At 35.8% G+C, this 27,992-nt stretch overlaps 1 protein-coding gene across 1 annotated transcript; it reads left to right on the top strand.

The window, feature by feature from the left end:
- Positions 1–33: 33 nt before the first annotated feature.
- On the top strand, positions 34–27,313 carry AMPKalpha (AMP-activated protein kinase alpha subunit). The gene is made up of 5 exons (XM_074176027.1): positions 34–760; positions 2,402–2,737; positions 2,794–3,073; positions 9,494–9,681; positions 25,444–27,313. Exons 1-5 carry the CDS (start codon positions 206–208, stop codon positions 25,645–25,647), a joined length of 1,563 nt encoding a protein of 520 aa, XP_074032128.1. The 5' UTR covers positions 34–205; the 3' UTR covers positions 25,648–27,313.
- Positions 27,314–27,992: the final 679 nt, after the last annotated feature.

Genomic DNA, 27,992 nt, shown 5'->3' with positions numbered 1-27,992 from the left:
AGAACACTGAAATTTAAACTTTTCTGTAATCTGTAGTCATTTGTCAACATGTCAACGAACATACATAACCTGTATAAATTATAGGATAATAATGTTTTTATATGGAAGAATATTTTTGAAAGATTCAAACGTTTATGAAAATTAGTTATTTCATGACTTGAATTACTTGTGGAGTTATCAAAAAATTTTAATTGGTTTCTGAAACATGTCTGAACAAAGTAAACCAGGGGCACAGCCCTTGGTGAAAATCGGACACTACATTTTAGGAAAAACTTTGGGTGTAGGTACTTTTGGAAAAGTTAAAATGGGAGAACATCAGCTTACAAAACATAAAGTAGCTGTCAAAATCTTGAACAGACAAAAAATTAAAAGTTTAGATGTGGTAGGAAAAATTCGAAGAGAGATTCAGAACCTGAAACTTTTTAGACACCCTCATATTATTAAACTTTACCAAGTTATAAGTACTCCCACTGATATATTCATGATAATGGAATATGTATCTGGTGGAGAACTCTTTGATTACATCGTTAAACATGGAAAGCTACATGAGCATGAGGCAAGAAGATTTTTTCAGCAGATTATATCAGGTGTTGATTATTGTCATAGACATATGATTGTCCATCGAGACTTGAAACCAGAGAATTTATTGCTCGATCACAATATGCATGTAAAAATTGCTGATTTTGGATTGTCCAACATGATGATGGATGGTGAATTTCTGAGAACCAGCTGTGGATCACCAAACTATGCTGCTCCAGAGGTATAACCTTCCTCCATTTTTTTCATATTCAGTGAATATACATGGGTTCTACTTCAAAATTCGATAATTTTTTTCCACTGAGATTTCAGACAAACTGAAATTTGACTTTCAGAAACCTATATTTGTTCAATAACTGTCACAGCCGAAGATATCTGTGTTAAAGCTATTTTCCAGGTTTTTGGCCATGATCTGCATGGTTTTACACCTGACATTTCCTCCACTACTGTGTTAGACATTATCAAGTTAGTCATCCAATTATTCAATTCAAACTAGAGGTAAAAAGTTGTTCAATTGGGTAACGAAAGAGCCTAAAATTATTTGAAGTTGTTAATTTCTAGAAAGTGGAGGATTTCAATTTGTTTCTACCACTTTTACAGTTACGCTAGCAGAACTCACTAATGTTTAACATATTGTAACGAATTAAAGAATTAACTGACTTGAACAATGAAGAAAAGAGAATTGAAACAGTCTATGTTTTTTGCCACTTTTATTTGTAACTACTGTTACTGCAGTTTCATCCTATAAGGACATTTTTAAAATGTTTTTCTGTGGTTCAGTCCTGCTAGCTTGAAGTTGAGCGACGATATGTCCGTTAAATGAAGAGTAAATATCCGGGAATAGAGTACAAAATTAGTCTAAATTATGGCCTGAAAATTAAGTAAAAATCCAAAGTAGTTCTGCAAGCTCAACTGGGGTGATTTAAAGAACACGTTTCACCACTTTCACAGCATCAAGATAAATAGATAATATTTATTCATTCATGAAGCTTTACACAGTGCAGTACAGTATTAAAACTTATCAGACTAGTCAATTACATATAACATGAACAAACACATAACATAAATGCATGGTTAATAGATTTACATATCAGAATTATCGATAGGAAAATTTAAAAACTCATCTACAGAATAAAACGCATGATTAATTAAAAAGTCATGGAATGTTGCTTTGAAAACTCCAAAATTTTTTATTTCACCAATTAATTTTACGCATTGGTTATAACACTTGATACCCAGAGTAATAAAGTCATAATTGAGTCATTTATTAGGCCAAAGATATTTTGCTATTTTTTCCCATGTAAGGGAAGTGAATTTAGAAATGTTCGATTGTGTATAGAAGAAAATTGTTGATTTCATTGAATATTAGATTTTCTTCTAGAGTACTTTCTATCTGATTTTTCTTTTGGTGCTATCTCTATAAGAGGAAGTGAGGGGAGCTTATTTAGGAGGTTTAGCTAAAATTAAGGGAATATTCAATACCTGAACAAGACATTTACCATTGTGCAAAATGATGTTAACAATCTTCCTATTTCGCATTTCTCAATTGAATTATTAATGTAAGAGTAGTGGATGCATAAATATATAAATAGTTGTTGTTCAGTTGGAAGTAAAAATCGAGGAGCTCGTATGAGTACTGAACACTCGAAGAAGCTATCATATAAGGAAACGTATGTTGAGATTTTTGTAAACTGTTGAGAGAAAATCTCGCAATAAATATTATTCAAATGAGTTATCATGGATTTTCTTCAAATATCCGCCAATTCCATCGAATATTTGTCTAATAGCTTTTTTTATTAGTGTGTATCAGCACACTCGCTAAACATTCTTTTTTGTATAAATAATTGTATTATTTATATTCAAGGTTATATCCGGAAAGTTATATGCAGGACCTGAAGTAGATATATGGTCATGTGGGGTAATCCTTTATGCTCTGCTTTGTGGTACTTTGCCATTTGATGATGAGCATGTCCCCACTCTCTTTCGAAAAATCAAAGCAGGAATATTTCCTATCCCAGAGTATTTGAATAAGCAGGTAGTCAACCTGCTTTGTCAAATGTTACAGATAGATCCAATGAAAAGAGCTAGTATAGATGATATAAAAAAGCATGACTGGTTCCAAAAGGAATGCCCAGCCTATTTATTCCCTTCCCCTGTAGAACAGGACTCGTCGGTCATTGATACTGATGCCATAAAAGAAGTAAGAATCTTCAACCATTTCTATTGGAATCTTTTTGATTGAATGTTGTGTTTTAGGTATGTGATAAATTTGGAGTTCAAGAGACAGAGGTTCACAGTGCCCTTCTGAGTGGGGATCCCCATGATCAATTAGCCATAGCCTACCACTTAATAATTGACAATAAGCGAATCGCTGATGAAGCTGCTAAAGCTGAAATAAAAGATTTTTATGTTGCTGGTAGTCCACCACCAGTTAACTTAATGGGTAGTGGCACATCCGAGTATAGCAGTCCAATGAAACCCCACCCTGAAAGAATTATTCCACAGAAGCCACCTGTGAGTAGCACTGAAAAAAGAGGTGAGGCTCTGATTATAGCAGAAAATTCATTTATGTAAAGAATGGTCAGACAGAGTATTTTATTTTATTCATTCAATTAGTTTATATTTTAAATAATATACATTGTTTTTTAATTTCATTAATTAAGTTTCATGTCGTAATAATAATAATTGTAATTTATTGAACAAAATTACAATTTTGCTCAACTTGCTATCGACTGAAGTCCTTCCGCCCTCATGTCATAATTGTTCAGTTTTCTGCATAAGAAAGATTTTCCTTTAAACACGAACATCTTGGGTAGATACCTCTGTAAATTTTTGTACAATCCCCATTTATTTCTACTAGTTGGATCTGGTTAATACTTGTTGAAAAACAACTATTCCTCTAGCTAAAACCATGACAGAGAATAGATTATATCTGATGAATATTTGTGCAAGTTTTCACATGTTTCTCATTCGTCCAGCAGTAGTACATTTATTTATTTACAAACTCTACAGACCATGGCCCAGTTACAGATTAGGAAAGGTAAATATCACAAATAGATTTGTACATACTACAAAATGACAAACAAGTTAAAAAGAAATATTCAAAGAGTTATACAATTTGATACAACCTATTTCTAAAACTAGTAAGATTTTGGAAGAAGATATCACCGTCAATTTGTACATTATTATAGGCATTGCACATAGCATTTAATGGATCATTTTCATTTATAATTTGTTTTTGCCAATTCAATATAAAATGTGTGAAACAATCTAGTTTCATAAGCAGATACATTGAAATTGATTTTTGATAGAAGACGGGGATCATCTACTTCAGTATGGATGCAATGGTATATTAAGTATGCAAATACACTATTTTTCTCGAGGGTTTGTATGTTGTACTTTTTAAATAGTACTACTTTGTAAATATGAAGGCCATAGTTACCTGTTTCTTTGAAGTGAAGATATCTCAGAAACTTGTTTTGAACTCTTAGATATGGTGGGTGATGTGAGTTCAGTGCCACAACACGCTAAAGAAAACAGTGACTCTACTTGCAAACATTGTCTGAAAAAAGTTGTAAATAAGTGCATAAAATGTGGAGAGACTTATCATCCAGCATGTTTAAAACAACCCAGTGAATCGAAAAAAGCAGAATGCAGACATGAAGCAGAGAACCAGAGCATGAATGACCCACCACACATGACAGAGGAAGTATTCCTAAAGGAAGAAAATAGTCTCCTGAAAAAAATTATCAGGGATAAAGAAACAATCTTAAGTGATAAAGAATATATAATTTCACTATTAAATAATAAAATAGCATCCCTAAAAAATAAACTAATATATCTACAAAACGATACATCTGGACAAACAAAAAACTCTAATGAAACAGAAGAAAAAGTCACCACCAGTAAAAAGAGGCCACTGCAAAAAACCATAAACAATCAAAATTCATTCAGTGAATCAGGAAAAAGCAGTAAAAACAAGCAACCTGAGTCAGGAGGGAACTTCCGTAGACAGTGTGTCCCAGATATCAAAGCTAACCAGGTAGCTGGTGAATTACTTCAAATCCAAACCGAAAAGAAAATGAATGAAATTATAAATCTAACAAAACAGGAAGATCAGGATACATAAGAATACAAAACAGTATCACAATTGAAAAGAAGGTATAATGTAGGAAGCGGAGATGGTGATGAAGGTTTCTGCGGAAAACAAAGATAAAAAAATATGGTTATTTGTATCACATGTCCCCGATCGAGTTACAGGGGAACATATAAACAAATATATAAAAGATTGCACTGAGTCAGAATATATCTCCGTAAAAAAATTAGAGACGCAAAATATAAAAAAAGAGATAATCAGTCATTCATGATTGGAGTAGAATTTCACCTGAAAGACCAAATCTACGATCCAAGCTTCTGGCCGAACAAAATAAGGTTTAATCGTTTTAATTTCAAGCTAGGTCAACACTTCTTAGATAATCAAGTAAATGATGAAGATAGTTGACCAAATTCTTTTTTATAAACTTGAAAGGCAACCTAACTGAAACATCTACCCAAACAGAACCATGCACAAATGGACAAAAATTTACAGAACGCTGCCTAAACCCTAAACCGTCTACAGGAGTCATGCAAAATAATATAAGACCGCCAAAACGCGGTACCACCGCAAAAGAACTAGTTGACTTCATATTTTTCATGAATGTCCTTAGTATAGGAAACAATAACCATCTTTTAGAGCTGGAATTAAACGAGAGAAACTTCTACTTCATTGCAATAATAGAAACTTGGGCTAAGGATACTGAAGTGTGTAATATCTCAATCAATGGATTCAAACTGATAACTTACTATGGTAGGTCGATCCTCCGTGAAGGTGGCTGTGCCATTTACGCTAGGAAAGATATTGAGGCAGACATAATAGATGTCAGAGAATACAGTTCTGAACAAGATTTTGAGGCATGCTGCCTGAAATGGACCTCAAATGGAGAGAAGCATGTCATTATGAACATATACAGAGCTCCCACTGGAAACTTTCAATTATTCCTCTCTAGACTGGAAGCAACTCTCAACACCTGCTTTTCAGTAGACGCAAGTATCTGGGTTACCGGCGATTTTAATATAAACTTTGATACTTCTTTCCTAGAAGCAAGAGAAATCATAAATATTATGTCTCAATTTGGACTGGTTTTCGAAAATACCAGAGTAACTGATCACAGTAGTACCAGAATCGACAACATTTTTGGGAATGTTAAAGCAAAGATAATCCTTACAGATACATCTCTGTCGGCTCACAAATCTATAATGGTAATGGTTAATACAAATGAATTGAATAAAACTATTAAAACATCACAGACATATAGTCAATACTTTAACTACAAAAACAAACAGAAGTTTTCAGAAATGTTGAAATTCGAGACCTGGAGTAAGATATATGAAAAGAATGAACCCGACGAGATGTTCAACCTCTTTTTCAAAAGATTTAAAATTATATTTTACCAGTGTTTCCCCTTTCCTTACAGAAAGCATAAAAATGGCCACAGAAGAACCAGCTGGGTGACAGACGATCTCAAGGATTCTAGCAAAAAGTTGAAAGATCCTCTATCCTACAAAAACAACATAATGAACTTTGTGAAAGTTATAAGATCAAGAAAAAACAACATTCACGTCTAGTAGAAGAATGTAAAAAAACAATACTTTAATAAAAAATAGCACAGTCGGAAAATAAAAGTAAAACCTCATGGAAAATTATAAACACACTCAGAAATAAAGAAATAACTAAGGATAACATGAAAATCGTACATAATTCTGTAGAAATCACAAATCCTCAAAAAATTGCAGATATCTTCAACAACTTCTTTATGGAAGATCCAAAAAAAGTAATTAAACTAATACCTCAAGTGCACAACTTCAATTTTACGGGAAAAAGTATTCCAGATTCCATCATTTTATTGCCATTTAGCGATGCAGAAATGCTTACTATAATAAAAAAAACTAAAAAATAAAATGTCAACAGGTTCAGACGAAATTCCTGCCAGTATTGTGAGAGAATTTGACAAAGAGTTGGCCATACCTATCGCACACATAATGAACCGATCACTGGAAACAGGGATATTTCCTAGTCATATGAAGTCAGCAAAAATTACACCGATACATAAAAAGAAAGAAAAATGGAGTATCAAAAACTATGGGCCAGTATCAGGGATTTCTCCTTTCGCTAAGATCTTCGAATACTGCAGCATGCTCAACAGAATCACTTCATTCATTAACAAATATAATCTACTGCCTGAACAACAACACAGCTTTAGAAAAGGAAAATCCACTCAAACGGCGACCATAACAAAATTCTCAACGGAAATGATAACGATCGAACACCAATAGGGCTTTTCTGTGATCCAAGTAGGGCCTTTGACTGCGTTCCTCATGAAGTTTTACTTAAAAAAACTCTGGCTGGTAGGAATTAGGGGTACAGCGGCAAAATGGTTTACCTCATACCTGTCAGATAGAAGTCAATTCGTTCAAATATCTCATAATGAACCAGATGGGTCAATAAGTAGGTATCGCTCAGGACATGTAAGGATGAAAGTAGGTGTTCCGCAAGGTAGCGTACTAGCCCCAATACTGTTTTCACTATACACTGCTGATCTCGTTGAATATATACCAGACTATAATATAACTATGTACGCTGATGATTCAGCCTTTATAGTGGAACGAGAATGCATCAAGGCCATTGAAGATGACTGCACCACATTACTAGGGAAACTAGGGGAGTGGTTCTCCGCCAACCGACTGTTTCTCAATTTGAAAAAAACCGAATTTGTGATCTTCCATACCAGGCAACAGGCATCATATTTTGCAACAAAACCATTCTATAGACATTAAGATTAGTTAGACAAGATAACAACAATATGCATCTAGATGCCTATGAGAGTGTAGAAATGAGTAAACATAATAATATTATGAATAAGGATGGTGGACCAATACCTAATAGTATACTATATAGCTTATTGAAATAATATTTAGTTAGACAAGATAACAACAATAGTCATCTAGATGCCTATGAGAGTGTGGAAATGAGTAAACATAATAATATTATGAATAAGGATGGTGGACCAATACCTAATAGTATACTATATAGCTTATTGAAATAATATTTTAATTATTAGATTTACCTGAGTATTACATAAGGACACATTGTAAAATTAATTTAAGACTAGTAGATAAGGCAATATTGTGAAATTAATTTAAGACACTTAAGACGCAGGTACCTAGAAAAGGTATCTATGATATAAATAAGAATAACATTGTAAGTATATTTATTTTACTTTTCCTCTTGAAGATGATCACTTGGTAATCGAAACACGTTTCGAGGTGTTAAAATAATGGTTTGGTGTTGGGATAAAACTCCAGTAATATTCATTAGTACACCCAAGGTTCCAAACAGTGCATCACAAGTATATGAGATCTAAATGATAATTCATAATCAAAAGAAATACCAAGGTCTGTCATTTCTCGAGTTCTGTTGAGTTTTATACCATCCATCTTATTGGAAGAAGATCATAGTATTACACTTTTGAACGTTGAATAACAATTTGTTCTTTTTTGACCATTCAAAGATATTATTTATATCGTATTGTCGATGTGCACAATCTTCGACTGTTGATATTCTTCTAAAAATGTTCAAGTCATCTGCAAACAACAAGTAGCAAGATGATGTGATATTTTTTTTACAAGAATGTTGATAAATATAATAAATAACAAAGGACCAAGTTGGAACCCTGGGGAACTCCAGATGATGCAATAAATGGACTGGACTTATGCCCTTTCACTATTACATTTTGTTTTTGATTGGATATATATGAACTGACAAATTTTATCAGGTTGGGATGAAAACAAAAATCATATTCTAGTGTTCTTAGAAGAATTGGATGTGAGACTTCATCAAAAACTTAAGCACAGTCCATGTATATAATGTCCACTTCAGCACGACTATCCAAGTTTTCAGCTATAAATTGGGTAACATTGCTAAGATTACTAAGAGTGGATCTTTTTTGCATGAAGCCTTGTTGGAACTGTGATATTTTAGGAGAAACTAATCTATAGGGATACTTGACAATGACAGTCTCGAAAAGTTTTGTCACCTTTTTTGAAGACTGGAATAACCTTTATTTCTTTCCAGATGTCAGGAACTGTTTTGCTTTTCAAGAACAGGTTAAAGATAGTTTTAAATGGGTATAACAAGAAGTCGACAAGATCTTTGAATATAATCAGTAGTATATAATAATCAGGCACAATCGACTTTTTTATCTTAAACTCCTAGCTGCATCAATGATATCATCATGATCTATATAGTGCATATATATATATATATATATATATATATATATATATATATATATATATATATATATATATATATATATATATATATATATATATATATATATATCAATTCAAGACTGGTATTATCAGTAAATGCTGAACTATCAACACTGTCATTTGAATAAACTGAACTGAAGTGTTTTGCAAAGGCATTTATATCAATGCCATTTGAATATTCAATTTTGTTCATACCTATGCTGCTTTTTTTACTGTTTAGATAATGCCAGAATGATCTAGAATCACTACCAATTTCCTGCTGAACCTTGCTTGAATATAATGTGTGAGCTGAATTGGTGTCATTTCTCAATTTCCTTCTCAAATCGCGAAATTCCTGAAATGAATCAAATGATCACCTACGAATCGGTTTCAGAGAATTACTTCTCGTCAGTGCAGGACATATCTAACCAAGACAGATTTATGTTATTCACTTGATTTTATTGATGATTCACCTTGCAAAAATATCTGTCGGATATAACGAAATGTATGTCCCAGTATTAAACAGGAAAATAGTTGTTTTCCATTGATTGTTTGAATTTCCATTCCAAATATTTATTTTCATAGCTTAATGATATATATTTTTCAGCTAAAAGAGCCAAGTGGCATTTAGGTATTCGCTCCCAAAGTAAACCTAATGACATCATGATGGAAGTGTATAGAGCTATGAAGGCATTGGATTACGAATGGAAAGTTATAAATCCGTATCATGTAAGAGTTAGACACAAGAACAAAATGCTCAATAGGCATATCATGATGTCTCTGCAGCTGTATCAAGTAAGTAAGATAAGTTGGCCATGAGCACTATTTATTATTAAATTTAACGATTCTATCAACAATTTGAATTTGCTGTTCAAGCAAAAACAAAATGTCATTTTCAGATTTGTTTGATCGAAGTTTTATAAGCAAACTACATGGCATCATTTGTAGAGAATTTCTAACCAGGGTTTATTATTTTTTGTATCTAATTGTTGGACATATTTAGCAACTTTGATTTTAGAGTAGATAAATAAAAAAAAGTCAGAGTATTTCTCTTTATTATGACAAAAGGTATTGACCAAATTGATTCAGTGTCATTCATTTTCAGTTAACACTATCGTATAAGAAAAAAAGCTTTTTCACTTTCTACTTCTCCATCGTTCTACAGATTGAGTCCTCAAGATTCCCTCGGTCAAATGCTCTTGGGTCAATGAATATTTCAATCTGCAATTTATATATGAGCTAACACAATGTAGCATAATATTATTCTTTCAAATATTTGTCCTTGCAGCATATCTGAAATAACCGAGGCTTCAAACTTCAGATTTCAGTTTTATATTTGATAATGGGGTCAAACCCGAAACCGGTCGTATAAATAAAATGTACCAGTGGTAATTAGACAAAAGTGTTTTTTTTTTCATTTCATTAAAGTGAATTTTATATATGAATATTAATTTAAAACACGGAAATATTTGATTACTGACATCCAATTCAATTCTTTTGATATGTGATGAATTCCTCTGTTTTGTAACTTCTGTGACCTACATTTCTCATTTTGTTTGAGTAAATACAAAATAGTTCCACAATAGTTGAAATGAAAAACTATTGGTGTATTTTATAATGTTCGTAATGTCCACATGTTCAAATATTCAGATAGTAATCATTTTAAGCGGGTTTATACTGACTACACCATTTCTGCACTTGTACAAGTGTAGATTTGATAACCTCTTCCATTGAAAATAAATAAATGTATTGAATAATTTCCAGCAATGTGTACAATATCATCAATATACAATAAAAATAATAATAATGGCTCTAATAAACTTCCTTTCGGAATACCATGATAATTATCAATTTCTTCAGACAATATATTTTTAGGTTGTTTCAAAAGTTTTGTCCGCTTCAATGTCCGCTACTTTTTACTGTAATATATCAGTGAATACTTATTCAATTTAATTGAAATAAGCGCCATTTGAATCAGTGCACTGTTGCCAATGTAACACAAGTCGATTAATTCTGCCAGTAAAAAAAATGCGTGCTTGGGATTCGATGAAGTCGACCAAGGCTGCTTTTGCCTGGTCCTAATTGGCAAAGGTTCTACCAGTGAGAAAGGTATCAATTGAAAAGATGGTAGTCGGTTGGCAAGTGGTCTGGGGAGAATGGTGGGTGAGGCAGAACTTCGACGCTCATTTCTATTAATTTTCGGACGGTGATTTGTGAAACGTGCGGACATGGGCGTTATCGGACCTCTTCTGTTGACCGGTGCCGACTGATGCTGGTCGGTTTTTGTCTTTGGGAAGTGCCTTAGTGGCTCATCGATGTCCATTGTGAATGTCTCCTGTTGTCTTAGTTGATCCACTTTGAGGTTGGAGTCTATGGCTACAATAAGGTGGAAATATCAGCAGAATTAACTCAAAACAAGATATTGAATAGTTATGAACGAGTGGATTATGATTTAAGACTGATAAATAACTGATTTTCACAGAAATGAGCAATTTTTCAGTTTGATAAGATTTATATAACATATATAGTTTATTAAGTGATTTTTATTTGCTGAAAGACTGTTTTTTTGTAAAGAGGAACCCGGCTCTTTCATAGCACATGCCCAGATCTTTCATACACATTTTGCTTTGAAAGAGCAGATTTCCCTTTTTTCTTTAAGTTGTCATATTACTAATTTTTGTCATAGTATCTCATTTTATTTTGATTGGATAACCAACTATTGAACTAATTATTTACAAAAAGCAATTTTATTCAATAACCATCACCTGACGTTAACTTTTTTTGATGTTTTTCAAAACTGGCTCTTTCATACACACTCTCCCATACATACCGACAATTTTTCCATTTTCCCTCAAAAAAGTCAATGGGCTAATATCAAGTATTTCAAGAGATAAGGATTCAATGCTATTTCTTAACTGTTTAAAACCATTTCTAGGTTCATCAACAACTGTAAGAATAACTCGATGCAGTGAGAAAGGATGTTTAGTCCGGCAACAATAAAAAATGTTTAAAAAAATTTTAATTTGGTATTAAAAATTATTTACAAGTTCATAAGTAATTGAAAATGTATATACAGTCGATAATTATACTAATATACTACTACTATACTAAAACTAATTTTCCTACTCTCGAAAAGTCAATAGTGATCAAAATTAATGCAGACAAGGTAACAACCTTGGCCTCTGTTGTCAACAGTTGGAAAGCAGGAATCATGAAAGTGACTGCAATTGATCCACTAACTTTGTTTCATAGGTTTTGTGTTCCAAAACAGTCTGATGAGGACATGGAAATTTATCTTTAATATGAATTGGCACCCTACCCCAGGTCCCAGTTCTCCGAATGAGATCCGAGAAAGAGAACAAAAGTATCTTTGTACAAAGTATTCGTCCCATAGACTCTGCTAATTTAGCTAAGCAGGAGCACTTTATTGTTGTTAATGGATGCTCCATAAAGTCGTTAGGCCTCAAAATACTAATGCTATTCATCATACGTGAAGTAGCATTATGGCATCCAGGTGGTTGTGGTATTTGACGGCTATCTTGAAGCTGCTGGAACAAAACGAACCGAGCGGCTGCTAATAATGCTCAGCCATCAATCTGCAGAAGTTATTGTTGAAGCCAGAATGACAAGCCAAGTAGCACAGGACAAATTTTTGCCAAACGACAAAAATAAGAGCCGATTCATACTTTTACTGAAGACTGAATTCGAAGAATGTGTCATAGAAGTGAAGCAAGCGGATGAGAACGCAAACTACCTAATTGTTACTTCAGCTATTTCAAAGGTACAGGACTATCTCATTGTGTTAATAGTTGGGGAAGATATTGACTTTCAGGTCCTCATGACAGGCCACTGGATGAATGACCAAAAAAAAACATAAAAAATTAAGTTCAAGCTATAAAAACTATATTTAATTGTACAAAGGATAAGATACACAAACAGGCTTATCTTGCATTGAACGTTGAATACCAAAATATGATACTATCAGCGAAAAGATGTTCATATGATGACTTTATTTTAAATTCGGAAAATAAAGTTAGAGACAGTTGGAAACTTACCAATTTTGAAAAGAATGGAGATGGTATTAAACATCGTGAAAGTAAGTTCACTGCGAATGACTTCAATTCATATTTTGTTAACGTAGGTGTGAGAATATCTGAGGATCTGTCACCCTCAAATTCCCGTTATATTCCTCTATCAATAACGGACAAACCAAATACACCAAAATCCTTCTTCATGGAACCAATTTTGAACAGTGAAGTTGCTGCGGCAATATCTGATCTGAAAAACTCAAACTCGTTTGATACATATGAACTTAAAGTAGAATTGTCATAGAAATGGCTTCGTATCTAATTGAACCGCTTGGAATACTCTTTAACGTGTGTATCGAAAAAAGTATATTTCCAAGTGAATTCAAGGTGACCCGAGTTGTCCCAATCTTTAAGAAAGGCAGTGAGGATGCAATTGAAAATTACCGGCCAATATCGATCGTCCCAATTTTCGGCAAATTATGTGAAATCATCGTAAAAAATAGGCTTTATGAATATTTTCATAAGTACAAGCTATTCAACACTAATCAATTCGGATTTAGGAAATCATCCTCCACAATAAGTGCGGTAAAGAAAGTAATCGAAAATATAATAACTTGCTTTGAAAAAGGAGAACGCACTATTGCTGCTTTATGTGATCTAACAAAAGCATTCGATTGCGTCTTCCATTCTATTCTACTGAAAAAATTTGATGACTATGGCATAAAAGGAACCCCCCTGTCTCTTTTTTCTTCATATCTGACAAGCAGATACCAATATGTATCAATTGACTCGAACAATGTATCAGGCTTAAAACCAGTTACATGTGGAGTTCCCCAAGGCTCGGTTCTGGGGCCTCTTTTATTCATAATCTATATAAATGATCTCTTTTCCTTCATCCCATAATTGTTTTGCTTTCGCCGATGATACTACTCTTACGGCATCCGGAAAAATCAAGGGTAATTTGGTGCGCGATATAAATCAAATTCAAAAGAATGCTGGCACACGGTTCAAAAGAAATAATCTAATGTTAAACGACAATAAAACTCAACACATCATTGAACAACTTAGTATTAAACTGTCGAAATACACATTTCTTCTTTGGAAATTGAAACATATAATCTCTCAACAGGCGCTATCATCAGCTTACTACGCTTTTTTCCATTCTCACATATCATATGGAACAATTCTCTGGGGAAATAGTACTAACGCAAATAGGATATTTATGTTACAAAAAAAAGGCCGTGAGGATATTATCTGGGGCTGGTTTCTTAGATTCCTGTAGACCTCATTTCCTTTCGATGAAAATAATGACAGTACCTTCTATTTATCTATATCAGATTTTGATAGATATTCATAAAAATCAATCAACATTAAACAGAAATTGTGATTACCACGATCATGAGACTAGAGAATGTGATTTGTTGAGGGCCAGTAGATTCAGACTGAAAAAGTCAAGTAGAAACTCTATCGATGTCAACTTATACAATATTCTACCTCCCCATGTCAAAAAGTTAAATCAATACTTGTTCAAAAAGTATCTGAAATATCTATTGATTTCGAATTATGTTTATTCTACTGACGAATATATATCTGTCCTATCCAGAGAAACACGAATAAACGGCGAAACAGTATAATATTCATTCTTGGGTAATAATGTATGTGTGTATATTTGACTTATCTTATTTGTATCTAAAAGATCAATAAATTAAATTAAATTATGTGCTAACCAGCTCTCAACCAGAAATCTGTATTCCTTGAAGCCAGAAAGAGGTAGGATTGGTGACGTCAACTATGATGTTTCTTTGTTCAGACTCGATCCAGCGACCATTTTGTTCACACACGCCTTCTGTGGCTGAGACACAACACCGGCCAGGGGAAGCAGAAGGTGTGTAGAACTCTCTGCAACAATAACTCATCATTGTTGGAGAAAACCGTCGAGTACACCTAAAGAGGTCGCCTCTTATGGTGAAGAGGTTATGATAGCACTCTAGGCTGGCTATGGGGACGGGAGCCCATCCTCCACCCTTGATCAGATGAGTTATGTAATTTTTTCGAAGTGTGTCTCCCGCACAAAGATCGACTTGGCACGGTTGCACTCTACGCGCGATGCTAGAAGACCTACCATCAAATACAAGTATGGCTTGGGAACACGCTCGATCCTGAGCAGTGGGGATGGCCCCCATTTAAACGACAAGAGACGTAGCACCAGAGACACTCCTCAGAAGCATCTCCTGTGCTTGCAAACGAGGGTGTACCTCCGCGTGTTCTTGTCAGAAAGCAGGCCTGCTGTATTCAACCACGTGCAAGCACTCCGCTGGCAGTGATTGCAATGGTTCCCCTTTCCACCAACGACTCCTGACGAAGACGAAAATAACTACAACGACCTCCTAGAGCTTCTCGAATCTGATGACGGGGATGAAACCATCGTCCTCCGCCAGAACAAGAAGAATCAGACATTTTTGAACGTTTTTTAAAGATATTTTAAACACCTTTCTTCATTTGCATTTTGATCACTATTGATTTTTTGAGAGAGAAGTATTATTAGTAACGGCTACATCCATCAATTTATTGGAAGTATTATTAGTATAGTAGTAGTATATTGGTATAATTCTCTATACATAAATTTTCAATTACTTATGAACATGTTAATAATTTTCAATACCAAATTACACATTTTTTATTGTTGCTAGCCTGAACACCACTTCCCACTATTATTAAGTTATTTTGACAATGGTTTTTTGACTAGAAAGGGTTTTAAACAGATAAGTAAGATGGTAAAATCGTCTGTTGAAATATTTGATATTAGCCTATTGTGCCAATTTAAAAATCGTGGTACTTCCTGAACGGAGAATTTCATGTTCTACAACTTTAATTCTATTACTTGGATTGGAGTGACCGTTTTAGAGTTACGGCTCTTGAAAGTGCCGAAAATGGGTTTTTCGAAAAAGTTGGAAAAAATAGCCATTTTTCAACGAGCGATTGCTCCTAGACGGCCGAACCAATTTTGATGTTTCAATCAGTCATTCAACGCAGAATGACTTTATTTTGAGAAAGATTGTTTTTTGCAGGAGGCTTCTTTAAAGATGTATAAGCAAAAAACTGAAAATTTCGAGGTTTTTAGGCCCCCAAAAGTTGTCCCGATAAAAATGTTGTTGGATTTACTTTGTTTCCCACTATTGGGGTGCCAAGACATTAATTAAAATATTGAAACAAAACATCCGACCTTTTGTATTCACCGAAGTCTAGACTGATTGGATTGCCTGGTTAATTTTTTGGTGTGTTTCGGCAGCACTTTGGTTCAATTCAAATTTGTAGTAATATAGTAATAAGCCGAAAAGAAGCTAAAAAAATTAAAATTTGAAAAAATGAAGAGCATCAATGTATAGAGTAATAAATTCACAACACGGTAGAATAAATATTAATTGAAATGTGGAGCTACAAAAACATATGACTTTAAAGCGAGCAAATTTTTTGAAACAACCTAATATTTTGTTTCAGTAATTAACCTCTTGTGATCCACAATTTTGAAACAGCTCAATATCAACAAGGCGACTGGCCCTGATGAAGTGCCCGTCATCGTACTTAAAAAGTGCGCAAATCGACTCGCACCAGTATTTTGCAGACTTTTCAACCTGTCTTACAAGACAGGTTGGAAGATTGCTCGCGTTCAGCCTATTCCCAAATAACTATAGACCAGTCGCTTTGCTATCAGTGATATCAAAAATCATGGAGAAAGTCGTAAACCACCATATCCTCAAATATGGAAAATCATGAGTTGTTGAGCTTGATATTTCTAAGGCCTTTGACCGTGTGCGTCGTGAGGGTTTGCAGGCCAAACTTCGATGCTATGAGGATCATTTCTGTGTATGGCTTTTCAGCTTCCTAAAAGAACGTTCCTGCAGGTGAATGTCGATGGATATCTCTCGAATACTGTCACCATCAACGCAGGTGTTCCCCAGAGATCCATATTATCTCCAACCCTCTGTTTATTGCATATCAACGACTTATTGAAAAAAAAAAACAAGAAACCAATATATTGGTTTGTTGAAGACAGCACACTGTCTCGTCATTCCATTTACATTTCAGGACATCGTCGACGAAGGCACATCTTAACCGGCAGCAGGAGGTTGCATATCTTAATGTGGATCTAGAAGTGATTTCGAATTGATGTAATAGTAACCAGGTTCAATTCAATGCCACAAAAACCCTGGCATCGGTTTTCTTCAAGAAGATAAATGTCTCCGAACCGGATATAATAATGTCAGGTCAGACAATTCCGCTTTCTGCTTCGATAAGTTTGTTGGGGGTTAAAATGGACACCAATATGTCTTGGCAAAATCATGTTGCTGGAATTGCAAAGGCTGCTTCTCAAAAGCTCGGAACACTGTTCTGAACCAGAAAACTGTACACACCAAAATAATTCTCCAAAATAATCTCCAGAAAATCAATGAGTTTGTTCCAAAATACCTATTTCATTTTGATGTTTTGTGATTTGATATTATTGAATATTAAGTTCTTGTTACAATACTGTATAATTTGAAGTAATTTTCGGTGTTGACAAAAAATAAAAATAACTTTATACCAAAAATGTTTTAAAATGATTTTTCTCTTCAAAAAATTAACCGTGGTTAACACCATAGTGGTGTATTTTTGTAATATTACAGAGTTTTAAAATAAACCGTTGTATACAGGATGCTGTCTATTTATCGTTTAAGCAAACATTTTTTTCCGTGGTCCCCATTTTAAAAAAATTGGTAAAATATGAAACTTCACTTAGATGGCCATGAATTCAAATCTAGATGTATTTTTCAATGCTGAACAACTTTTCTAACTAACATTTCCTGAGATTTTTCAAAATGAGAGTACTTTGTTGTGGAATTGGCCGCGGTGGTAGTGCGCCCGACCCACGATCGGAGGACCGTGGGTTCGATTCCCGCCTCGACCAGATATTTTTCTCGAAGCTGGGATGATTCTGCAACCGTGTTAGGAATCACACGTTAAAAGGTAAGACCTCGGAAGTCCTTAACTCGCACAAGTTTTCAACTTCTGAGAGTTGTCGTTCGTATGGGGGCGACAGTTGATTAACGGAAAAACAGATTTTAAACAGATTTTTTTTACTCTTGCCTTACAATCAAATATTTGAAGGCTCCTCGTATATTACGTGTGTTTTACCCTATTTTGTTGATGTATGTTTAGTTTTAGGGGATGCACAAACTTTTATCAAGAATAACTTTTTGTCGAAAAACCCTCAATAAATAAGTTTTCCATTAGGTGCATGCTTTGGGGATGTCACTGTATAGTTCTCTATTTTTCTCAAAAAGTACACTGTTCTCCAAAAAAAAAGTTCTATACTTTTTTCAGTGTTTGTTTAAATAAGAAGCATGGGGGTTTCATTTGAAAAATTATTACTTTAAAAGATAGTCTTCATCGATATCTGTAAGAAAACAGTTGAAGGTTCGAAAAATTGTTACACCCGAGAGCACTAAACTGATGGAATTTTTTTGACTCGCCCTTTTCAAGAAATGTCAAAAATTGATAAAGAACAGAAGAGTGTAATCAACTTCAATATGAACTATTTACAAAAATGTGTAGATCATGCAGTTTTTTTATATACAAACTGGAAGAAAAAACCTGTTGAACTACTTTTGAACATATAAACATTGAATTACAGTTTGTACTCCATATGTTCGTTATGAAATTGAAACAAGTATCATTTACAGTTAATGTTACACGTCATAATATAAGAGAGTATTGAATTTCACTAGTTCGGACTTCCATTGTCTATTATATAAAATGATTTGAAATCCCTGAAACAAGTAAAAAAGAATAATTAAAAAAGAATAGTTGAAAATAACAATTATATTAAGCAACAATAAACCTGAAATGAAATGATAGTTCACTAACGTGACTTGGAATCTCTACACTTTTTTATTTTTATTATTTTCTTTTTGCATTCCTTTAATTTTTATTTATTCAATTATTATATTTTTACTTGTAGGTTATTTTACTATCATTTCATTTCAGGTTTATTGTTGCTTAATATAATTGTTATTTTCAACTATTCTTTTTTAATTATTCTTTTTTACTTGTTTCAGGGATTTCAAATCATTTTATATAATAGACAATGGAAGTCCGAACTAGTGAAATTCATCACGAAACATTGTCAATCACCTTCAAACATAAGAGAGTATTGATGGAAATTTCACTTATATGTTTCGGAAAGTATTTGTTTCTGATGGGCTTCTTCCAATTTGTATATGAAAGAAACATCTTTGAAAAACATCCATATTGAAGTTAATTATTTTCTTCCTTTTTAAATTTTTGCATAATGAAGGAGAAGTAGAAACCCCAAAAACAAATCTCTTCTAAAATAAATTATCTTTTTAATCTCGACTATTTTTTTTGTATTTGTATTATTTGTAAAATGTTTACATAATGATGCATTCGTGTTTTGGAGATGGTGGGATGAACATAGGTTTTGAATAGCTGAATAAGTTGATAGATTTTCATTATCATTTCCTATTTGGCCTTGCATAATTACATTATTTTGTATAGTGGTGTTTTTTTGCAATTTTGTACTATATACAGGAACTCACATCTCTCGTGGATTCCGAGAGAAAATTTAAAATAAAAACCAACTATACTAAAATGTTTCGATGGAATATTTGAGCAAGTGATAACTTTGATGAAAATTAATTTGGTGATTGGGAGTGGTCTGCAGGTTCATATGCCTGACGTTTCGTCTACAACATAAAAAATGCCAATGAGACAACAGAAGAATAGCTCGAATCCTCTCACAGCAAATATTAAATTCTAGGTTGGAGGATCCACTTTTATTCCATTGACGACTGACGTGGGTTCATTTCTATTGATCAAATTGAATGATCTCTTCTTGTAGGTCGATAGTCATCTTCATTTCAATCAGGTTGGAAACTTTTCCCTTACCCTTTCAACTGTCTCTCGTCAGGAGGACGAGTGGTTCATAATTAAGAGTGTTTTGGTGGCGGCATAAAGGTCAATGACATCTATGCCGCCCCTTCCTGACTGGGGTATTGATGAACAAACTGTTCATTTTAACAGACGTCGTGGGGCCTTCACTCAACCGAGCGACGGGGCCTTCTAAATCGAGTGGGGTCGTCTATAGTGTAATCTACAGCTTCCCTAATTAATGGGTTATCATAAGTTTCCGCTGACTCGAAAACTCTCTGATTCCTCAACTGAATGGACTGCTATATAGTTAACAGCTTCAAATCTCTGCGGATGGCTTCATTCCGCACGAACCATGGAGCATTCACCAGCATCCTGAGAAGTTTGTTTTGCAATCTCTCCAGAATGGAGAGGTTTGTCGGAGCGGTTTGTCCCCAAGCGCCTGAAGCATACATAATGACAGGCTTGGACAACGTGTTATATAGTAAAATCTTATTCCTAAGATTGAGCTTGGACTTTCGGTTGATCAGAGGATAGAGTTTGGCTATCCTCATTTGTACTCTGTCCTTGATGTAATCAACGTGATTTACCCAGGTGAGTCGGCGGTCTATCCAAAGACCTAGGTATTTGACTCGCGTTTGCCATTCGATCTCCCTGCCTGAAATCGTGACTCTTGTATCTGGAGAAACGTTGCGCCTCCCCAAATCTATCGCCTGAGTACCATTCCAGGTACCATTCCTGGTACCATTCCAGGTACCAGCGTTCGAGGTCGTCCAATGCGCGTTACATGTAGACGACCGCCAACCCCCGTCTCATGGAAGAAGCGAGGAGAGCCGTATTATCGGCGTATAGGGAAACCTTCACGTGATCGAACCTAGGAAGGTCGCTCACGTAAAGGCTGTACAATAGTACAATAGTGGAGACAGCACAGCTCCTTGAGGCACTCCAGCTTGGATTTCCCTGACGGGAGACAGGGTTCCTTCAACTCGGACCTGAAATGATCTGCCCTTCAGAAAGGACCTAATCCACCGGATCAGGCCCCGAGGCAGGTCGAAATCGAGCATTTTGTGTAATAAGCCTTCGTGCCATACTCGGTCGAAGGCTTTTGAAATGTCCAAGAGGACAAGATGGACTGTCTTCCTATTATTTAGCTCTGAGATGGAGTTTTCGACCAGTCTCAAGGCCTGCAGCTCGGTGGAGTGTGCCCTCCTGAAACCGAATTGTTCATCAGGCAGAACCTTTCGGTCTTCAACTTCTTCAGTTAACCTTTGTAGCACAACACGTTCAGCCAGCTTAGCCGTTGAGCAAAGCAGACTAATTGGACGATGATTCTGGGGAAACAGCGGGTTCTGGCCCTGTTTCGGAATCATGACAACTACGGCATGCTTCTATCTTCGGGGGAAGTATCTGAGGGCGATTGAGCCATTTATGATGTCCAACAGATATCTGATAAAGTTCTCCGGGAGCTGCTTCAGCAACCTATTGTTGATTGAATCAATTCCCGGAGCCTTCTTGGGTTTGGAGGCTCTAATGTACCCCCTCAGTTCTTCCTCCGAAGCTGGACGGATCATATCGTCATCATTCTCCCTGAGGATACGCTGAACTCGCTGTTCCAGCCGGATATCACGGTCAATATCATCATCCGGATCAACGTTAAGTTGGAACTGATTTTCCATTGTATCTGCAAAGGCCAACGCTTTTTCGGCGGGGGAGTAGCAGATGCCGCGCTGTCCATGAAGAGCAGTTTTCCTCTTCTCGAGCCTGCGGGTGACTCGCCATAGCTCATCATCCCCAGGTTCAAGAGATTCCAAACACTCACTCCACCTCTCGTTTCTATAGTCAATGATGGCCTGCTTAACTTGGTTGGCCATCCTGCTAGCAGCAGCCTTGTCCCTAGGATAGAGGGTCCGCTGATAAACTCGTCTGAGTCGGTTTCTCTCCCGGATAAGATTCTTTATCTAGGGAGGAAACTAATTATAGTTTCGCAGAGGACACTCTGTCCTAGTTGTGGCCGCGCGAAAAGCGTTGTTCACAGACAGTTCAAAATCTGCCACTGCCGCGTCGAGACCGTTGCGAGTTTGAAGTGCCTCGCGGTCTGTAGGTGTCTCCACTAGATGAGCCTTGAAGGCTTCCCAATCCGTGGATGATCTCATGCGATAGTCCTGAGGAGGGGGATCATCACCCAGCATCAGGATGACTAGATTATGATCTGAGTCTAATTCCGACAAAGTGTACACTTCGCAGGACATGGAGACGTTCCTGAGTAGTGCGATATCAAGCACGTCAGGTCTGTTATCCCCACGGTAGAACGTAGACTCACCTGGACCCATCACTCGATACTCATGCCTGTCAGCATGCGCATGGAGCGCTCGGCCGTTCGCATTGGTGATTCTGCTCCACAGATGTGCTTGGCGTTGAAGTCACCAGCAGCAATTGTGGGGGTATCTGTCGACAACAGCAGTTCATCCAGTGATTCTGGGAGTAGACGATTCCGCGGAGGGTTGTAAACTGAGATTAGTCTATGACGACCTCTTCTCAGTTGGAGTTCAACGCCTACGGCTTCCGTGCCGTGTAACTGATCCGAGTCAATGCCGAATTGTACGTGAGGAAGGTTACGTTTGACAAAAATGCCAACTCCTCCTCCAGCACTTCCAACTCGTTCTCTATGGTAGAAACGGTAATTTGGGATGCCAAAAGGTTCATTGTGCAGGTGGGTTTCCTGCACAAGTGCGACATCGATGTTTTGCGCAATTAGGAAGTTTTCGAAATCAAGTTTTTTATTTGAAATGTTGTTGGCATTCCAAAATATAACCTTAAGAGAACTAGGCAATGTTAGTTGTCTAGCCATTAACAGGTTCCAGCTATCACGTTGGTGTTCACCGTAAACATTTTTTCAAGTACGGGGAACTGGATGAATAGTTTCTTCATCTGGTCCAGAGCGGAGCAGATGTCATTAACTTTCGAACTAGGACTGTTGGATGCTGCAGTCGGCTTAGTGGAGGTGTTGCCGCTCTTTGCCGCTCCTGCATAGCTCATCCCCGGGCGCGTGCTAGATGCACCAGCAGGACGTCTCCCAGGTGTAGATGCATTTTGGGGGCATTTGCGGTCACCTTGGTCCTCCTGCGAACTTTGGGGAACTCAGGACAACCCCGGTAGTTCGCAGTATGCACCCCCTTGCAATTATTGCATTTCGGAGGTTCAGCTCTTGGTTTTTTACATTCACCTGAAAGGTGTCTGCCGGCGCACTTAACACAAATGGGAATGGCTAAGCAGTTCCTCTGGCTATGTCCAAACCGCTGACATAGGTGACACTGCCCTACCAGTGTCCTCTGATGTTGGGGCTCAACCTTAACTTTAACGTTAAGGAGTTCACGTTCATCGTATATATGTTTCTGGTTTTGGCTCACTTGAACCAAAACCAGAGGAAGTGGGCGATCCCCGCGCATCATCCTGGAGACAGATGTTGGCTGAAAACCCTTCTCCATCAAGGCATCCTCGATGTCAGTGGTTTCCAAATGTTCTGGTATTCCTCTGAAGACAGCTCTAATTTGTCTGTCTTCAGGAAGGGTGTACGTGTGGTGGGGGATTTTTCCCCCACCAGGAGTTTGGACATTTTCCTGTAGTCCTCGATAGTGGAAGGCTGGACCTTAATGCCGTCAGCCAAGTTCACCGCTTTTGTATAGCTAATTTTGTGTAGGGTAGCTAATTTGACCCACTTGTCCTTCTGACGAACGACAATTGGGGGGACGCGTAATTTTTTGACGTTTTGTGGCGCCTCAAATCGCAGAGGGATGGGAGAGACATTTCCCTGAGTGTTTTGGTTTCCAACCTGATTTTGTTGTGGCTATCTAGAGCCACCCTGTATGGTCGTCACTGTAATTTCTGACTTGTTTTCGATTTCATCGACAGACATTTCACCTTCTCCGTCTACGGATGATTCAGTAGTGGAAAGTTCCGACTCGGAAGTGCTATTTTTGGCTTCGTCACGAAGCTTTGTTTTTCTGACTACCCTTTTGGGTTTCATGCCGGTGCTTTTATTAGCCGGGACGGCTGGTTTAGTCGGGAGTGGAGGAAACTCCTCTGAAAATCGTCTCTTTTTGTTAGCCGGTTCTTGCGGCTTGTTTACATCTACTTGTATTGAAACAGGCTGTGCAGAGGGAGTGGCACAGTCAGAAGTATCTATGAGGGATACTCTCCGTGGCGGACGCTCAAGAAGCTCTTTGACCCCTGTTGGGGGGTCAGAGGGCGTCCGAACTACCGCCCCGGGTCTGCCCTTTAACAACTCTGATGGGCTCAGGCCTAGGCGATCAAGTATTAAACCCATAAGGGTAATTACTTCACCCCTATCCCTGGCCATCAAGCTGTCGAGCATACTGCTACTAATAACTCACTCCCTGTATAATCCCAAGGGCGATCGATATTATGAACAGTCTCGCAAAATGATAAATTAGAACGCACTCACCAGAAGTCCGGAGGGTACTTGCACACAATAACCAACGCACTACACTATTACGAGAGATAAACACTGGTTTTATGGTTGAGCATCAACCAGAAACACTGAGAAAATAACAATTTATTCGCACCAAAAAAATTTGTGATTGTCAGTTTGACAGCTAACGTCACAATATGTATTCTTCTTGTAGGTAGCCAGACTACATTGATGTTGAATCCCCCTTATTTTCAATTGAAATTGTTTTTCTGTTTTTGAATTTCTTTTGCCGCCCTATATAGTCTTGGGTAGTAGCTCTATTTTATGACTGGTATGACATTACAAATTTTGAAAATAAATGGGAAAATACCAGATGTCAAACAATTATTAAAAATATGAGTTAAGGAAAAAACTGAAATAACAATGAAATTACAAGCAACAACCAAAAAAAAATTAACTATTAACACGAGCTGAAAATTAAAAAAATAATAACAAAAAATTGAAATTAAAAGATTCCAAACCAAGTCACTTCACGACGTTTCGATTGTTAGTATCCACAATCGTCTTCGGGTGATAACTGGACTTATTCCTCCGAGATCTGACTATTTATAGGTCATTTGAGTGATTTCCCCTCTCTCCGCTTCATTGGTTTTAGCGGGAGCTGACCGTTTGGCTGGAGTTGGTCATGTTCCGCTTGATTAGAGGTTTCCATATGTTACGTATCTCTACGCTGGCTTGGCTAAACGCGTTGTTGGACAACATATATGCTACTTCTTTGAATTTTCCCCTAAACCATATCTAGTCATCACATCTTGTGGAAAGAGGTCATTTAATTCAACCAATAGAAACGAAAGCACGGCCACCACCAATAAAAAATTTCATCCTCGAATGTAGTATGTGCTATGAGGAAAACCCAAGCACTTCGTCCTTTGTCTTAACGCCTTTGATAGTCCACCGCAGTAGTGGACGAAACGTAAGGTATAAAAACCTGCAGATCACGCAAACAAAACATAGAAAATAGCTTCGCTACATTTACATTCGGTCGTTAAAATTTACACTCTTTGATGAAATTCATTGTGAAAGAGAAAATTTTTCTTGGATCAGTCTCCTATCAGTTACTCAGTAAAAACAAACAAAAAAACGTGATTAATGAAGTAAAAACTTTTTTTCAAGGTTGACTATAAAAGCTATCTCTTGGACTTCAAGAGTTTAAGCAATGAAGACAATGAATCAAACATTAGTCATGTACTCAAGGATTTCGTAGCTACCCCTATTCAAAGTTCCAGCTCCAGCCTGAACCCTCAGAAGGCAACTGGTCATCATACAATGGAATTTTTTGAAATGTGTGCCGCACTCATCATACAATTGGCACGTTAAAAGAAATGAAGAAACTGCATAACTGTGTATCTAGAACATTTTTATTTTGATATATAAATGAAATATTTAAGTGCTATTCATTTTCACAAGTCATGAAATATCACTCTACTATATCACTCTAGTTGAAACTTCTAATAGCATGCATTTCATAGTTTATTTTCATAGCCTTGAAATATTTTTGAAACCATTTGATACTATTTGAATGAGCCGCAATTTGACTGGTTTTTTTTCAATACAAATCAAACCATTTGGTAGAAGAGCATCTCAAAACTGTGGGTGGGTACTTGTGTCATGAGGCTCTCCTTTGATATTGAATCGAACTCAAGTTTTATCAAAGACTTGAGATGAGTGAATTTTGAGATTCCTCTCAAAATGTTTCATCTCAGGGAATATTCCTTCAAAATTAAATATTTTTTTATACCATCACACTTGATTTGCACATTTTGACTTAATGAATATGGAACCCAATGTGTCATTATAAATAGAATTCCTCGTACATAGAATTGAAAAACTTGACAGTGACAAAACCCAAGACGAATATTTTCAGAAAGTTACATAATATTGAAGTAAAAGTTAGTATAATGTTATAAATGTATTTTACAAAGTTCGAATTCAGTCCGCTCCCTCTCAGAAACTTCACAAAAGATATTACTATTTTTTTCTATTCTATTCTTTCGACATTGCAGATAAATTAATGAGACAATTTGCATACATAGCAAAAAAGTTGTATTGTAACAGTCCCGAAATGTGATTCCTCCAAAAGTAAATTTTAAATATGCCGATAAATCAAAGTTATTCGTATGGCATTCAATACCTCTCATCGGTTCAGATTTCAATACCAAAAATAATGCACAAAGTTGAATTTTACGAAAATCACTTTCTTTTATACCAATGAACGCTCGAGCCTTTTTCACAAAATTGTCACTGTAATAAACAATATAAATTATTGAAATGTTTGAAGTTTTAAACATTATGGTTCTTATCCTTATTAACTTTTTATGAATTGATCATAAATATTTCGTTGTATTTAATATTACCTGAAATTTATATTGAAAAGTTTTCTCGATGTTACTCATGTAAAACGATTCAATTTGTTTGTCAGCAGAAAAATGTTATTATGTTGGTAGTTCGTTGCTTTACCCAAATCATAGATTGAATGATTCAATTAAAGAGTGTTGAGGAAAACAATTCGAAAACCATTATAAATACTTCCATTGTGAAACGAGAATCTAGGATGAATTCATAGAATAGACAACTCTAGTCTAACTAGACAGAAAATTGAACGTAACGGTTGAGTTCAGGTTTTTTTTTCTCATTTTACGATATTCAGCCAGAAAGTTCAACTGAGAAACTGTGATGATTTAAATGAAGATATTAGCTCTGACTATTTTGGTAGTCATAACTGAATAAAGCACAAATAAAGCTACACAAATTTCAAAACTCAATACATTGAATCTATATTTGTAAAGCAATTGACTGACCATATGTGTAGAGCTGAGATTCAAAATATTTAACTTTATGTAGTTGATTTTGATATCTTAGAGATCACTTATTTATTGATTTTATGTATATATTTTTCTGTAAAATATTGTACTTATTGTATTGAAAAGTTTTAATTGTGTATTATAGGAGCCTGTACTGAAACGAAATATAAATTAAGTAAACATTTTTGCACTTTTATGTAATCAACCTTTCTTATTGGGCCAAACGGTAGCTGGTTGGTTAGCGAGAATGATTTGAAATACTTACTTAGTCTGTCACTATTTGAACATTGGTACGATTCCAATTCTGGGATAATTGATGTTCATTGCATATCTTCCCACTCGTGCTAAGAATTGAACTTTAAAAAGTAAAAACTCGTTAATCCTTCTCATCGTCATTGTCATGAAGGAAGTTAACATCTTTAAGGCAAAGTAGATATAAAAATGATCACCCACGGTGTCACCATAAAAATATATGTTTATGTTAGGAAGAAATTGAAATACAAATTTGAAAGCAGGAAAAAAAAGATAACTAACACTAACTAACTACACTAGGTCAAAATAAAAACTAAAAATTGCTCTTCAGATTTATCGAAAGTAATATCTCAAGACCTCAACATTTTACCGATGAATCTCCATTTTTAACTATAACTTTATTTGGCAATACCATAAGAGCAAATAGCATGATAAAACCACGAGTCCATTGCACAAGTGGTTTTATCTATTACTGATTGCTTGACTGGTATTGCTCAAAAATAACAAAGTTTGAGTTGAAAAAATGAACATTTTTCTGAGAAAATTTTAGGTGGAAGGTATTTTTGAAGATTATTTTCAGAAATATTCTCAGCGGAATGCGTCAATACA

The sequence above is a fragment of the Leptinotarsa decemlineata genome, unplaced genomic scaffold (assembly GCF_025532065.1).
Source record: "Leptinotarsa decemlineata unplaced genomic scaffold, Ldec_3_MD MMD2_tig00001393_RagTag_RagTag, whole genome shotgun sequence".
Lineage (NCBI taxonomy): Eukaryota > Metazoa > Arthropoda > Insecta > Coleoptera > Chrysomelidae > Leptinotarsa > Leptinotarsa decemlineata.
This window is presented reverse-complemented; position numbering and strand designations above follow the sequence as displayed.